Below are 14,454 nucleotides of genomic sequence, written 5' to 3'. Positions count from 1 at the left end.
ACACCCGCCAATAATGGCTTGGGTATTTTTCCTTTTCGCGACGCAGTGCCTGGATTAGAGAATCCTGGAAAACAGCAAAGTGCCCGCTGAAACAAGAGAAAAGCATAGCCGCGTTGGAAAGGAGGCCCGGGACCTGGAATAAGGGTTAGTGCTCGCCACAACAGCGCATGCACACTCAGGGATCACATGGGATAGGAATTGATTCGGGTTAGTTTGAATTAAATAGGAATAGGTAGGAATTATCTTTCTCTTTTTCACTATCTAATCGAAAAACGTTGAACACGATTAATATATAGTTAATTGTAATACAAAAAATCAATGGCACACAAAGATTTGTATTAGTGAAAAGTACAGTTTACTGAATTTTATGATTAAAAAACGAGTAATTCGATGCATTCTTTACATATTATCTATATATATTTTTTCAATAATTTATTCAGAGTTTGCTTTTTAAAAAATAATAATTATGTTTTTTCTTTAAATTATTAACAATAAAAATATTTGTAATATTACAGTCATAAAATTTTAATGAAATATTATTCTTTTGAAAACTTGTTTTAAATAAAAAGCTTACTCTGTACAAATTTTGCTAATGAAAGAAAAAAAAAATTTTTTTAAATTTAAAAAATTTTAAATTTAAAAAAATGGATTAATAAGACACACATGATTATGCGAATAACAACAAACACAAGATAAAAATAGTTGATATATTGTTTCTTTCATATATTCAATTACTAATAATCAAAAATATTCGTATTTTTTTTAGAAAATAAATGAATTACATTTTTAATATAAAACAACATATCAATTATTCTTGTTCACACGATTACCTAAATAGGATTTTAAAGTACCTGTGTACAAACTGTAATATTTTGATAATCTTCTGTAGCTATAAAGCTAAAGAATTTAACATCACAAAATCAAAATATTATGAACGCAAAAAATACATAGATAAAAATAAAAATAAAATTTCTTAAAATAATTTTGATATGATTAATAGATAAAATTCTACTTTTAATTGATTTTTTACATAAATATTTTTGTAAAAAAAGATTAATTTTATGATCGCGAAATTATTTCTATATTTATTATACGTTTACTGGGATGTTGCATACCTTACTAAGTAGCTGGGAGTCTAGTTCTTTTAATTGATCATCAAGACTTTTATTTGTTTGCTCGAAGCTGCCCTGTTTCCTGTATTTGTAACTGTCTGTAACACCATACGAACCAGTACTTCCATAACCACTACCACCACCTAATACACTGCTTACTGTTGAATATAAAAGTTAATATTTAATTAATAATCTTAAAATATTTGTATCATTTTTTCATGAAAATACATTTTTTACCAAGTTCTGGTGTACTTGTTAATGCAGTGTGGTGATCCGCTGATGTACTTGAATGAGACGAATGTGCAGCAGGATAACTACCAACACCACTACTGCTGCTACTATCCTTATCATATGTATGTTTTTGAAGAACTCTAATCATTGCATCCCTTTCAGCTAACTTCGATTCTAGATCTTTCATTCTATGAAACAAAAAATCATTAGAATCCAAAACAGAACATAAAAAAATTACAATCATAAAAAAAATAAATAAATTATGTGAAATAATAATATTACCTAGATTCAAGATCAGCCAATTTTTTTTGTGCAGCATGAACTTCATCCATGTGTCTCATTTTTTCGGATCGTGCTTCTGCAATTAATTTTTCTGCATCTTGACTTGTTTTTTCTAACGCAGCTATCTTTGCATCCCTAATTATTCAAAAAAATAAATTATAATTAATATGAATATAATAAAAAAATTATTAGCTAGCTATTAAAATTATTAACTTACTTTGGTAAACTAGCTGCATCAATTGCTGCTTGTCTTAAAGCACTTTCTTCGAGATAACGTTGTTCCCATTTTGCAACATCACCTTCCAGTGACATAATTTTTTCATCTCTTTCGCGTATTCGTCGTTTTAACTCTGCGATTGTTTCTCCATTAGAAGATTGTTCATTACCATTAGCACCACCGCCACCGCCACCTCCACCTTCTCTTAATTCCCGTTCTAATTGACCTCTCAACTGTCTTTCTGTTTCTTCTCTTCTATCGCTGGATGCTTGAAGAGAAGACAAAGCTCGTTGAAGTTGACCTACCCTTTCTACATATACTTGTTTTTTTCGACACTGTAAAAAAAATAAATATAAAAAAAAAACTTGTAAATATAAAATATGAAATATGAAACAATTTATTGAAAAATAAATAAAAAATTACCTCTTCTTCAAGACGCACCACATTGCCTTGTGCATTAGTGAGAGCAGTGTCTAGAATATCTATATGTGTACGTTGTTCCTGTAACGTTGCTCTTTGTGCTGCTAATTCGATTTCCTGTCTTTCTTTCGCCGCAGCTAGTTCTTTATCTAACATAAAAATAAATATGGTTAAAACAATGAACTGAATGATGATAAATAGTAAAATATATTTAAAATACATTTACTTTGTGTAATCAATTGGCCAATTAATAATTCTCGTTGTGTTAATTCTTTTCTCATAGATTCCACGATCGGAGGACTATCAGTACGTGCTGATAATAAATCTATTTGATCTCGCAACGCACGATTTAATTCGGTTAATCGTCTACAATCATTTTGTAATCTCAATCTAGCAGCTCGTTCCAGTTTCTCTCTTCGTTCACTTGACGCAGCCAATTCTTCGTGAGCCCTATGCACTTTTGCAATTTCTTGTTCCAACTTTTGAGATTTAGCAACTTTGTTATAACACCGCTCTAATTCTAGTTTTAAGGCACTATTTTCTTGGATTACAATTTGTATCATTTCTGATGGTGGCCAAATTTCACCTGTTGCAGATTCTGTTTCTTCTCTTCCTTTTGTTTGAGGTCTATAAAAATATTAAATATAAAATATTACTTCTGATTTATCAAAAATTAATTAATTTCAATAATCAATTTAATTAAATTACCGTGGTGAAGTCGCCCGTAAATTATAATTATCAATATCTGGTTTGCCAATTCTAGACAAATCAGGTTGTGATCTTGATAATGTTAATTTTTCCATTGGTCCAAGAAGTCGAGATTTATTTTTTAAAGGTAATAAAACAGACATATATGAAGGTGGTGGTCTATCTTCTGACTCACTATCATTTTGTTTCCCTCTATCACCATCTCTCATTCTCATATCAATATTTCCTCCATTATTTGTTAACTTACTATAAGATGGTACTTTAACTTCTTTTGCAAGATGTTTTAATACCTGCTTGGTTTTATTAAAGTAAAATAATAAAATAATAAAGAATTAATTATATTTAATCAAATTTAAATTATAATAAAATAATTTTTTTATAAATGGAATATTCATTTGTTATATATTATTACTAAAATATAAATTATGATAATCACCTGCGATTGACTGAGATAATCATCTGGTATATCTGTTATTTCTTGACATCCTCCATTATTAGATTGCTCATAAATATGATCTTCATGAGTTAAATTTGATAAAGATTGCATAGTAGGACTATTTGAATGTCCTTTTCCACCAGCATCACAATATAAATAACCCATATCTCCATGTTCTCTTACTACACTTGACAGCCTAAAATTAAATATCAATATTTACAAAATATTTATATAAAATTATAAATATAAATCTAATTCTAATTGTTCTATAATTTTTTCTTAAAAATATAATAAAATTTTTTTAATAAATATATATTTAAATATATTACCTTCCAGATGGTACCCATGAATTATCATCATTAGCATTATGTATTATAAGTGTATTGTAGGAGCTTGTAGACACATCTAAGCTACTTCTATTTGAACCTACACTGGTACGATTACTTAAATTATCTTTCAAACTATTTCTATTAGAACCATTAATGCTGTCTTTAAGACTATTTCGATTAGAACCATTTAAATTCTCTTTTAAACTGTTTCTGTTTGAACCATTCAAACTGTCCTTTAAACTATTTCTGTTGAGCAGGTTACCCTAGATTGCAATAAAGTAATTTACACTTATGTAACTTAATAATACAGGTAGCAATTTAAGATACGTAAGAATAATATGGGTAAATAACTAGGCATTAAAGAATGTCTACACTTATCTCACAGATAATAAGAGGGAATAAAAATATATGATGCACAAAAGTGATTAATAAAAATAAAAAAATACAAAAAAAATATGTATATGATTAATATTAAATATTAATATAAATTACTATCAATAAAATTATTAAAAATATACAATTAATAAATAGTTAAAAATAAATATAATTATACATACTTGTATATTTGGTATGTTTTCTTTATGACTGGAAGATCTGGATGGACTTTGCTGCTGATTTTCTTGACCTTGAGGTTCTTGGCGAGCTGTATGTCTTATAACATAGCGATCTTCATTGGTTAGATTCTCATTTGAAGTTGAAACATCAGTTTCACTACCACTTAAACTTTGTGGAAGACCACCTAATAAATGAATATAAAATATTTAAAAAAATTATAATTTCATAAACTTGTATATAAATTGAAATTTCATATTATATTTTATTATATTTAATATTTCATTATCTTAAAAATATTAATAAATTTTCAAAAGCAATTCTAAAAACAAATTTCAAATTTTTCTAATACCTTGCATTGATAGTTGCTTCCTTTGTATATTATTATTTGAAAAAGGTAAAAATCTGCTACCTTGTTGCAAAGAACTCATTTTTCTATTGTTTCATTTACACCTGTTATGTTTTATCTGTAAATGTATAAAATTATTTTTTTCACAATTGTTCATGAAATATATAAAATCATTTATATATATATATATAATAATTATATATAAATAAATCATTTATTTATATATAATTTTTATTATTTTGTATTATATTATCATTACTATATTCTAGCAAAAAATAATTTTACAAAAATTGATTTATTATATTTCAATAAGCTTTATGCACATTCATATAATATATAACTACATATTAGAAAAATTAATAAAAATAGATTTATTGATATAAGTTCTTGTAAAACATAAATTTTTATTATATTTACAAGAATTTTTATTATATTTACAAGAATTTTTTATACAATACACTTAAATAAATATTTAAAAGTATTTTGTCTCAAAATTCATCGAAAATATGAACGAGAAAAATACAAATTATTAATCTCATAGATTAATCATTTTCCTATCCTTACACGTTAAAAACTAATGAGAATGTAAACTTATTCATGCATTCTTGTATTTGACACTACGCGGCATTCGAAAACAAGAAACTGAGAGAGAATTATAAGAAGTTAATATTAAAGAAAGAGATGGTGATGTTATAATAATGGTAAAGCAGAGCACTCTGACAGAGGTGTCAACACTCTGGAATGTTGATAATCCGGAGATATTGAATTTTTCGTTGATGCGTAACATTGTAATGAGAAAGTATTCGAAGTCTTACGAATTTAACTCATCAATATATTCCATGTTGCAAAATCGAAAACGCTATTTTTACACGCGATTTTTTATATTTTTTACAAATTTTTAAACTTGAAGGGCTGTATAAATAAACAAAAAATATAATATCGAACTATAGCCAACAAAAATTTTTTATATGTTATCGAAATGTAAGCAAATGGTCCTATCAATTTAATGTCCGATTACTCACATTATGCGAAAGTGCAAAAACGGGATGAGTGTCGTAATTATTTCAATAAATTAGTACACTTTACAACTCCACGCACGAGAAATAAAAATTATTAGTTCCTGCATTCCTCATCAGGGTGCGACGTATACGAAAGCGGGATACGCTCTTCCTGACTCTTCTAAAGTTTTCCAATTTTTTTCTTCATCTGTAGATGAATCACTAAAAAGCAATGTATGGAGAATGTCATCCTTATATATTTTTTTTTTATTATTGTATATTTTTTTTATATTTATATTTATAATAAATGTAACAATTCCTTTCTTTCTCGTATATTGATCAATGTTTTCATTCTTTATTCTTAAATAAAATATTTATGTCAAGTTCATTGTTCTGTCAATGTACGCAAACTATACATACATAAATATTTATAATAGATTTTTATATAATATTTTAAATAAATATTGTCATATAAAAATACATTTTAATATATATAATTGAAAAAAACAAGACAATTTTCATTATTATCATATTATATTACATAATACAAATATTTAAGTCGCATCCATTGGTATAGGATAATAGTCAAAATTGATTATTGAATAATATTAAATAATGTTATTAATATTTGCATTTATTAATATAATTATTAATATAAACAAATATAATTATATTAAAACCATTAGAAATAATCATTTTAATGTAAATAATATTATAATATAAAGATAATTTTTATCAGAACTAAGCTTATGTATATATACATATATATATGTTTATATATACATCTATATGTTTATATTTATAATATATTATAAAATAATTTATGTAGAATTCATGTTATATGATTGTGAATAGATTAATAATAATAGATTATGAATTTTAATAAATTACGTCAGTGTTATAAACCTATATTTTTTAAATTGTTATTTCATAATATGTTTGTTAAACCAGAAAAAAGTATTTATAATAAATTATTAAAAATCTCTTCATATAGGATATTTCCTTACGGTAATTTACAAAAAAAAAGAAGTATTTGCGAAGTCATTTATTTAACAATTTATAAAAAATATGAAAGGTCATTTTTATTCTAATTTTCATTATATATTTTAAATTAATATTATTATTATTATTAATAAACAAATCATAAAGATCATATCATGTAAATGTAATAAAATTTTATTTACAGTCAAAAATATAAAATCAAATGTATTATTTTTTAGTTCAAGTTATCTCACAATTTTCAACTTCACTTCTTAACAATAAAATCATGTCCGAAGAATCATATGATGTTGGTTATAGTGATATTTTAAGAGCTCAAAGAGACCGTGATATTTTAATTATTGATGTTAGAGAAAAAGAAGAAATTGGTGAAACTGGAAAAATACCTGGAAGTATTAATATACCAAGTATGTTTTAACAGAAATAATTATTTTTAAAAATGTTAAAAGCTGTTATAATGAATTATATTATTATAGTGTCTGATGTTGAAAATACATTGATAAACTTTTCGAATAAAGAATTTAAAAATAAGTTTAACAAAGAGAAACCTTCCAAAAATACAAAAATCATATTTTGCTGTAGAGCTGGAAGAAGAAGTGGTATAATTCAGAAACAAATGCAAAAACTTGGATATAAAAAGTATAGTTAACTATTATATTAAAGTATATTAATTTAAAAAATATATAGTTCATAATGTTTTATAGATTTACTATATAATTAATCATATTTATTTATTATAGTACCTATAATTATATTGGAGGATGGCGGGATTGGGAAAGAAGAAGTAAAAAATAAAAGCAAATGTTAAAAAATAATATTTTGTGTATTAAAATGCTTAATAATAATTTAATATTATTCATAAAATGAAAATTTTTTAATTTGTTTTTCATAGCAATTAATGTATCATATAATGTATAATTAATTAATAATAAGTAGATAATATATTTTAATGTATGTATATATATATATATATATATAAATATCTTATAATACATAATAATATCTTATAATACATTCAAGAATTTTATATACATTATCAAAGATATTATTTTTATATAAAACAATCATGTTATTTTCTTTTTTTGTTCTTGTGCCAATTTTTGATTAACCATCTCTCTAAATTGTCCCAAAATAAGATTTTCTCTTTTTTGTCGTTCTTCTTTACTAAACATAGCTAATGCTCGTTTCTCATCAGCAGAATAAATCTGGTTCTCTTTTCGGATACGAACAGCTTCCATTCGTCGATGTCTGAAATAAATATTAATATTAATATTAAAATATATATCTGTTATTGAGTTTCATTATATTCTAATGAAATTTAATTAAGAATATTTAATAGAATGGTTTACCTGCTACCACTCATAACATAACCAACAGCTTCATATGCAGCAATCTCTTCAGAAGTTAAACCAATTTCACCTCTTCTAGGTATACGTTTTCCTTCTGCAACATATGCAGCCATAGCAGCACCTTCACCAGGCAGAAGAGCTTTGCCAAAATCTTTAGCAGATAATGTCACATGTGGTTTCTGAACTGGGCCTACTATGCCTTCATCACCACTTTCATCTGAACTTGATCCTTTTTTAATCTTTGCTTTGTCATTAATTCCATTTTTTTCTACCCATTCCAATTCCTCCAATTCACTATCAGAACTACTATCTGATTTTTTCTTTTTCTTTTTATATTTTTTCTTTTTTTCTTTTTTAGCTTTCTTTTCCTTTTTTAATTTTTTACTTTTCTAGAACAATGAAATAATAAAAAATAATAAAATAATATATATTAAAAGTAGTAATTATTATAAGAGGATATAAACAAAATAAATTTCATATAAAATTTTTATAAAAAAAATATTGAAAGTATTATAAAAAAAGTTAGTTATTAAAGAAATAAAAATTATACTTTCATACCTTCTTCTTCATTTCTTGTTTTCTTTTTCTAATTCTTGGCATAATGTTGTCTTTGTATCGATTAATTTCTTCATCTTCATCAGAACTGTTTCAATTATACAATATTTATTATATATATCATAATTTTTGAGAATAAAATATCATTATAAAAAATAAATTATTTAAAATTATCAATCTTATTGATAATATAAAATAATTTGAATAATAATAATACAAATTATTATAACTTCTTACTCTTCGATTCGTGTTGGCGATTTTCCCCAAATTCTGTCAACACCACATAATCCAATTTGCTCTCTATCTCTTCTACGTGCATCCATTGTCATGCTCGTTTATGCTCTAACTGTGACAAAACAGAATTTAGAAGAACTATAATATTGCCCTCTGGTTTTAATTACAGGTATTAAGCAGTATCGACATTTGTTAATTGCTAAAATTATTCATATACACAGTTACGTATAAATTTTATAGACCAAATATAAATAAACCAAACAAAAGAAAAAGGTAATAAAAATATTGAAATCAATGCCATCTCCAGAATATCATAGATATTTCTTTAAAAACAAGATAAAATAGAATAAAATTTAAAATCAGTATTATCTTTTGAATGATAAAAACAATTTTCTAAAAATACTCAAGAGATGGCATTGATAGTTAATTCTTATACTTTTTTTTGTCTATTTTAGTTTCATTTACGGCACTCTAGAGATGGCGCTGATTCCATAATTTTTAATCTATCTCTATCCTTTTCTTATTTGTTTTTTTTTGTCTATGTTTGCTTTTGGCGCGTAATTACAAATGAAGTACGAAATATTCATTGAATATTCATATTTTTATTTTTCTTTAAAAAATAATATAATGTATTTTAATCTTAAATGTAAAAAATATAGATATTTTTTTTTATTTTTTTTTTTTTTTGATTAAAAATATTTTCTTAAAATATCTTAATAACTAATCTTTAATTACAATATAAAAAATTATTTTTAATCTTCGTTTATTATTAAAAACAATTTTTTATAATTGAAAAATTATATGTAATATCATTATTGCAATTATCTATTTCATAATGGTTTATGTAAATATAATTATGTATAAAATGCAGTTTATATATGTATACAAGATATTTAATTTTAATATCAATCATTATATCAATTGAAATAATTATTATCATTATCAAACATTTAGTTGTGATTTATTGAAATAAATATTATTTCGATGAAATAGAGATGTATTACACGTATTGGTAAATGCTAAAACTCAGCATGTATACAAAAATAAATGATATTTACGAGAGCATATTTATAATCAAAAAATAAGGTAGAAAAGAAAAAAACGAATATAAAAGTGAAAATAGTATTTAGATTTTATTGACTTGTTTTATGAAACACTTTTAGAAGAATTCCACGATGAATTCCGATAATTTAATATCAAAATGTGTTTTTAATAAATATTAATAAAAAATACATTACACAAAATATCTACAATGATTACAAAGATTGATATAAAATTACATGTCAATGGACAGCATTACTATCCAAGACTTATAAATATACAAAGTAGCAATTGTCGTATTTAATCATATTGTTAGTAATATCTATTATAATTAATAAATATTATAATTATAATCCTCTTTTCTTTGAGTACTTAGATAGAAAAATATCCGTAATAATTTCAGTTATTTAGATCTTAAGCATTATGCGTTTCCAAATAATATAAAGTGGTTTATTGATATATCATTAAAATGAAAATTATTGTAGCTATGTTAATAATAAATCGATTCATTTAAGGAAATATTTAAGTAAAATAAACATTCGATATTTAATTTGATAATAATTAATACTTGCATATTAGTAACAGAGATATGACAAGGCACTCTTAACAAGTCCATTCTTTTCACTTTTTTTTTTTTATAAAAATTTGTTCAATATTAAATTTCAAAAGATACGTATACATAACAATTCCTCAATTAATTCTTGACATAAGATTTTTATCATTGTCATAAGTTTAGATCATATTTCTTATATTGATTATAATTATTTATATGTTCTAATTACATTTTTAATAACGATTATTAAATCTTAAAAAAAATATATTATACATAATATATGTATATAAAATTATTTCTTTTTCAATAAAAATGAGTTCTAAATTAAAATTTATATTTTATGCAATTATAATTAAATAAAAAAAAATTAAAATTTATTTCAAAATTTTTAAATAAAATTATCATTTTTTTATATTATTAAAATTAGCAAAAAATAGTATAATAAATGAATAATAATTTTCTGAAATTACATATTTTGCTACTAATTCATTATTTAAAAATTGCAAAATTAAAACAAAAATTGAGGATACAAATTTCACAATGTTTTCTTATAATAATTACATTACTCTAATATTTTTTTGTATTGTCAAATATTATATAGCTACAACGCAATAATGATCAACGCTATTACGGGGCATATTATTGTATTCGTTGGAATACAGAAGCACCATCAATTTTTATTGTAATTTTTATGAAACCAACTTTAAAAAGTATAGTTTTCTTAAAAATTACAATGTTTAATATCAAGAAAGATATTGAATGATTGCAAAAATATTATAATAATAATAGATTTTAAAAACTTACTTTCCATTCTATATATTTTTAAATTAACAAGATTTACTTTATTTTATTCCACAAACATATCTTTAGAAATTATTATCTACAAAAATTATGAATTAAATTACTTTATTTAAAATTTTATATGATAATATTTTATAATATTATATTATATTTATTATAATATAAAATTTTAGTGCAATTCTTTTAAAATTATTATCTTTGTTATATCAAAAATTTCGCAATCAGTCAATACTCTCGATACTTTGATTAAATATTTATCTACATTTTGCTTACTTTATAATTCAGTTAAATAAATACATTTCGAATTATAGATTATTTCAAGGAAAAGTATCCAAAGAAAAATTATTTTAAAAATCATTTAGAATTCAAGATAAAATCAACGGACACTATTCCTTGACTATTTGCTTATACCTTGAGCTCAATGATAAAACTCAAGTTAAAGAAACACTTTGTCTCTTATATGAATACATACCGATCCTTAAGAATTATTCTTGCATCTATTGAAAATGCCATGATTATTAAAATATTTCTAGTTCCTGTGATTTTCTAGTTTGCACACAGAATCTGTAATTTTTAACAATTTTAATTTGAATTCATAAACAACATTATTGTGTATTACGCATTAATACTGTTTTTTCTTAAAAATGATTATTATTTATTATAAATAGATCAAGTGAATTGAATTAAAATCATTATTATCAATTATATCATTAATCGTAAGAAACAAAACAATTTATATTTTTATCAAATTAAAATAAAATTTTTGTGTAGAATAAATCTTTACACTTTGTACTAAAAGATAAAATTACATAAATTAAAATGAGAGATTTTGTACGTCTTTGTACGTGATTCTAAATCGAAGAAAAATTAAAACAATTTTTCTTCTAATACAAGTCAATTTAAAAAATTGTATACAAACTTTTGTAAAAAATTATATTAAAAATCGTCAAATGTCATTATTTTACAAACGATTATATACAAAAATGAATCAATATCGTGTATAAATGTCAAGAACGAATATGTAAAAATTTCAGAATAGCCTTCATAGTAAATACCTAGTAAATACTTCGGTATAGTAATAGATCATTGGTATCATTGTAAAACTTTCCTGTAAGTTTGTAATTATTATAAATTGAAAAAAAATATATATCTGTTATCGTTTTTCCTAAAATTCCAAAAGAAAAACGAGAAAAGATTGTCTTATGTATGATAAATAGTTAAAATATAAACAGGATTAGTACACGTTTCAAGAATAAAACTTCTCGATATACTGCTTAGTCGATATCACTGACGATCCAAAGCTATTTAAATAAACATTTTTAAAAACTCGCTTTGGTTTGCCATAAATCAACTACATTCGAATTGGATAATATCTCGATTATTAAAAAAATAAAATGTGGCAGTGATCCTCATTATTTGCATATAGAATATCTTAATATTCCGGAATTAAAATTTACTGCAGGAACTCAGTACATTTGAACAAATAAAAATGTACAAACCGCTACAGAAGTAAAAATAAATTAATAAAATTGGTATCTTAACATTCAGAATAATTTTAATCCTCAAGTTATAGAATTAGAGATCAAAAGTTGATCTTCATTCAAAGTGTAGAATACAATTCTCATTTATCTTATTGACATAAAATCTATAATATAAGAACAAAATAGTTCCAAATTTCCAATAGAAACTTATATAAGATCATTAACAGATTTCCGGCAGCTAGCAATCAGACAAAAATCTTTGAAGGAAGAACATAGATCATTTAGTCTCCATCCTATCACTCGAGGATTAACACAATTACCGAAACAATTTACTATATTTGCGCAAAAGTTCCTCGAACGAAGAACGAATCAAACAAGCGCCTCCGTGTGATAATGATGATAATGATGATGAATATGCTCATGAACATGTTTCCTGCCGGAGCTCGCTGCCGCATTTTGCGAGAATTCCCGTTCCAACCAACGAACGACTTGAATCGTGGCTCGAGCTTGATCCTGTTCTCTGGTTGCATGTTTCAAATGATGCTTCTTGCTCGACTTACCACATTGTTGTGTTTGGCTAAATTGTGTCTCGTTACGTTGAACATTATGATTGTTGGTCGTGGTTTGATTGATGGGGTGTTGATTGTTCGATATCAGATTGCTCCCATTGCGATTCGTATTAGCAGTTTGTTGATCTGTATACACGTTTGGATTGATCACTGTTCTTGATAAAACTTGAGGTTGAACGTAAGCACGCGGCGGTTGCACAGTAGCATTATTCCTCTGAAGACCGTACTGTGTCCGCGTCTTTCTCAAATTCCCCCTATGCTTTGCAGGTACCTTGGAGAATGATGTGAAACCCTGAGGCTTTTCCCGAGTAGGTTTATGGTAGGCAGTCGCCGTGGGCCGAGATTCCGTCGGTGAACGACAGTCTTGATTGTAGTGAGGCGAAGACTCGACATGTGGGACTTGAGATGGAATGCGCAGTTGCTCGTTCTGATGTCGTTTCCTGGCAAACATTTGGTAATTCTTTTATCATTATTTTTCTCTTTTATCAATAAATTTTTTTATATTTTTAATATTTTCTTTAAACTTAAGAAAATTTTTAATATATAAAGAAATATAATTAAATTAATTTAAAAAATATAGCTGAAACATGAATAATTTTAGTATTAAACGCAATTTAATAAATATATTTAAGATTATACCAAATCCTTTTCCTTTAAAAAAAAAAATATATCGCGCTATTTTACATGCGATTGATCACGAAAGGCATACCTTGACGTATGAAAACTGAGATTATTCTTTTCCATATTCGCTTGAATAATTTCTAAGAGCTGTTGCCTTTGTAGGGCACCACTGCGTTTTCGTTGATTAGTCGTGAGGAGAGGCGTCAAGGGGGAAACTGCGGGGGAGACATCGCTGTCATCGCTAATATCACCCTCGGAGCTATTGGAATAGGGTGACGGTAAATGAGGCACGGGCCCCACCCTTCTGCGTAATTCCTCCTGTTTTATTCGATTCGTTCGCGCATTTTCACCGTCATCCTCACTGTGAGTATCCACTTCTTTCTGTTCAGTCTAAAATAATGCATATTTTCACTTACCAAATATATAATATAATTTATTATTTTAGGTATATAAAAAATTTTTTCATCATTTCTTCAATTATTTATCATATATTTTTGTAACATAAAACATTTTAAATTTACAAGTAAATGTATACTTCATAAAAAAAAATAGTTACAAATGTTTTATTCAATTGTCAGAATTCGAAAACATCATAATAGCAACAAAAAGTCAATCCG

General features: G+C 24.9%; 4 protein-coding genes across 5 annotated transcripts in view; 1 reads left to right on the top strand and 3 right to left on the bottom strand.

The window, feature by feature from the left end:
- The window catches only part of LOC102670715, a 7,852-nt gene extending 2,038 nt beyond the window's left edge, over nt 1-5,814 (bottom strand). The window contains exons 1-13 of the mRNA XM_006619792.2: nt 5,659-5,814; nt 4,640-4,754; nt 4,293-4,474; nt 3,736-3,998; nt 3,407-3,602; nt 2,971-3,260; nt 2,489-2,889; nt 2,266-2,411; nt 1,843-2,177; nt 1,626-1,760; nt 1,350-1,531; nt 1,116-1,270; nt 1-86 (exon numbers count right to left, since the gene is read on the bottom strand). Coding sequence (XP_006619855.1) covers nt 1-86; nt 1,116-1,270; nt 1,350-1,531; nt 1,626-1,760; nt 1,843-2,177; nt 2,266-2,411; nt 2,489-2,889; nt 2,971-3,260; nt 3,407-3,602; nt 3,736-3,998; nt 4,293-4,474; nt 4,640-4,718 — 2,450 coding nt within the window. The 5' untranslated portion in view covers nt 4,719-4,754; nt 5,659-5,814. The remainder of the gene's footprint in view (nt 87-1,115; nt 1,271-1,349; nt 1,532-1,625; nt 1,761-1,842; nt 2,178-2,265; nt 2,412-2,488; nt 2,890-2,970; nt 3,261-3,406; nt 3,603-3,735; nt 3,999-4,292; nt 4,475-4,639; nt 4,755-5,658) is intronic.
- Nucleotides 5,815-6,423: 609 nt separating this feature from the next.
- On the top strand, nt 6,424-7,497 carry LOC102670852 (rhodanese domain-containing protein CG4456-like). Of its 2 annotated transcripts, none has more exons than XM_006619794.2 (4): nt 6,424-6,709; nt 6,855-7,040; nt 7,110-7,272; nt 7,374-7,497. In XM_006619794.2, exons 1-4 carry the CDS (start codon nt 6,703-6,705, stop codon nt 7,426-7,428), a joined length of 411 nt encoding a protein of 136 aa, XP_006619857.1. In that variant the 5' UTR covers nt 6,424-6,702; the 3' UTR covers nt 7,429-7,497. The 2 variants fall into 2 exon arrangements, with proteins under 2 accessions (XP_006619857.1, XP_031368305.1); XM_031512445.1 differs by having other exon boundaries at nt 6,492-6,642.
- LOC102671079 (NKAP family protein CG6066) lies at nt 7,486-9,012 on the bottom strand. Its single transcript, XM_031512444.1, has 5 exons — nt 8,939-9,012; nt 8,775-8,883; nt 8,541-8,625; nt 7,983-8,371; nt 7,486-7,881 (listed from the first exon to the last, which is right to left on the bottom strand). Exons 2-5 carry the CDS (start codon nt 8,864-8,866, stop codon nt 7,698-7,700), a joined length of 750 nt encoding a protein of 249 aa, XP_031368304.1. The 5' UTR covers nt 8,867-8,883; nt 8,939-9,012; the 3' UTR covers nt 7,486-7,697.
- Nucleotides 9,013-12,773: 3,761 nt separating this feature from the next.
- Nucleotides 12,774-14,454, bottom strand: part of LOC102671327 (protein naked cuticle homolog 2-like) — a 9,474-nt gene continuing 7,793 nt past the window's right edge. Inside the window, exons 4-5 of the mRNA XM_006619796.2 lie at nt 13,926-14,227; nt 12,774-13,656 (exon numbers count right to left, since the gene is read on the bottom strand). Coding sequence (XP_006619859.1) covers nt 13,017-13,656; nt 13,926-14,227 — 942 coding nt within the window. The 3' untranslated portion in view covers nt 12,774-13,016. The remainder of the gene's footprint in view (nt 13,657-13,925; nt 14,228-14,454) is intronic.

This window comes from Apis dorsata, unplaced genomic scaffold (genome assembly GCF_000469605.1).
Source record: "Apis dorsata unplaced genomic scaffold, Apis dorsata 1.3 scaffold_437, whole genome shotgun sequence".
Taxonomy (NCBI): domain Eukaryota; kingdom Metazoa; phylum Arthropoda; class Insecta; order Hymenoptera; family Apidae; genus Apis; species Apis dorsata.
The sequence above is the reverse complement of the archived record's forward strand: the minus strand, read 5'-3'. Positions and strand labels throughout refer to the sequence as shown.

Coding starts and splice junctions, on each gene's coding strand:
- LOC102670852 (XM_031512445.1), top strand. CDS start 6,507: ATGAATTTTAATAAATTACGTCAGTGTTATAAACCTATATTTTTTAAA. Junction 7,041..7,109: donor TGGAAGTATTAATATACCAA/GTATGTTTTAAC, acceptor ATATTATTATAG/TGTCTGATGTTGAAAATACA. Junction 7,273..7,373: donor CAAAAACTTGGATATAAAAA/GTATAGTTAACT, acceptor TATTTATTATAG/TACCTATAATTATATTGGAG.
- LOC102671079 (XM_031512444.1), bottom strand. CDS start 8,866: ATGACAATGGATGCACGTAGAAGAGATAGAGAGCAAATTGGATTATGT. Junction 8,626..8,774: donor TCGCCAACACGAATCGAAGA/GTAAGAAGTTAT, acceptor TAATTGAAACAG/TTCTGATGAAGATGAAGAAA. Junction 8,372..8,540: donor AACAAGAAATGAAGAAGAAG/GTATGAAAGTAT, acceptor TCATTGTTCTAG/AAAAGTAAAAAATTAAAAAA.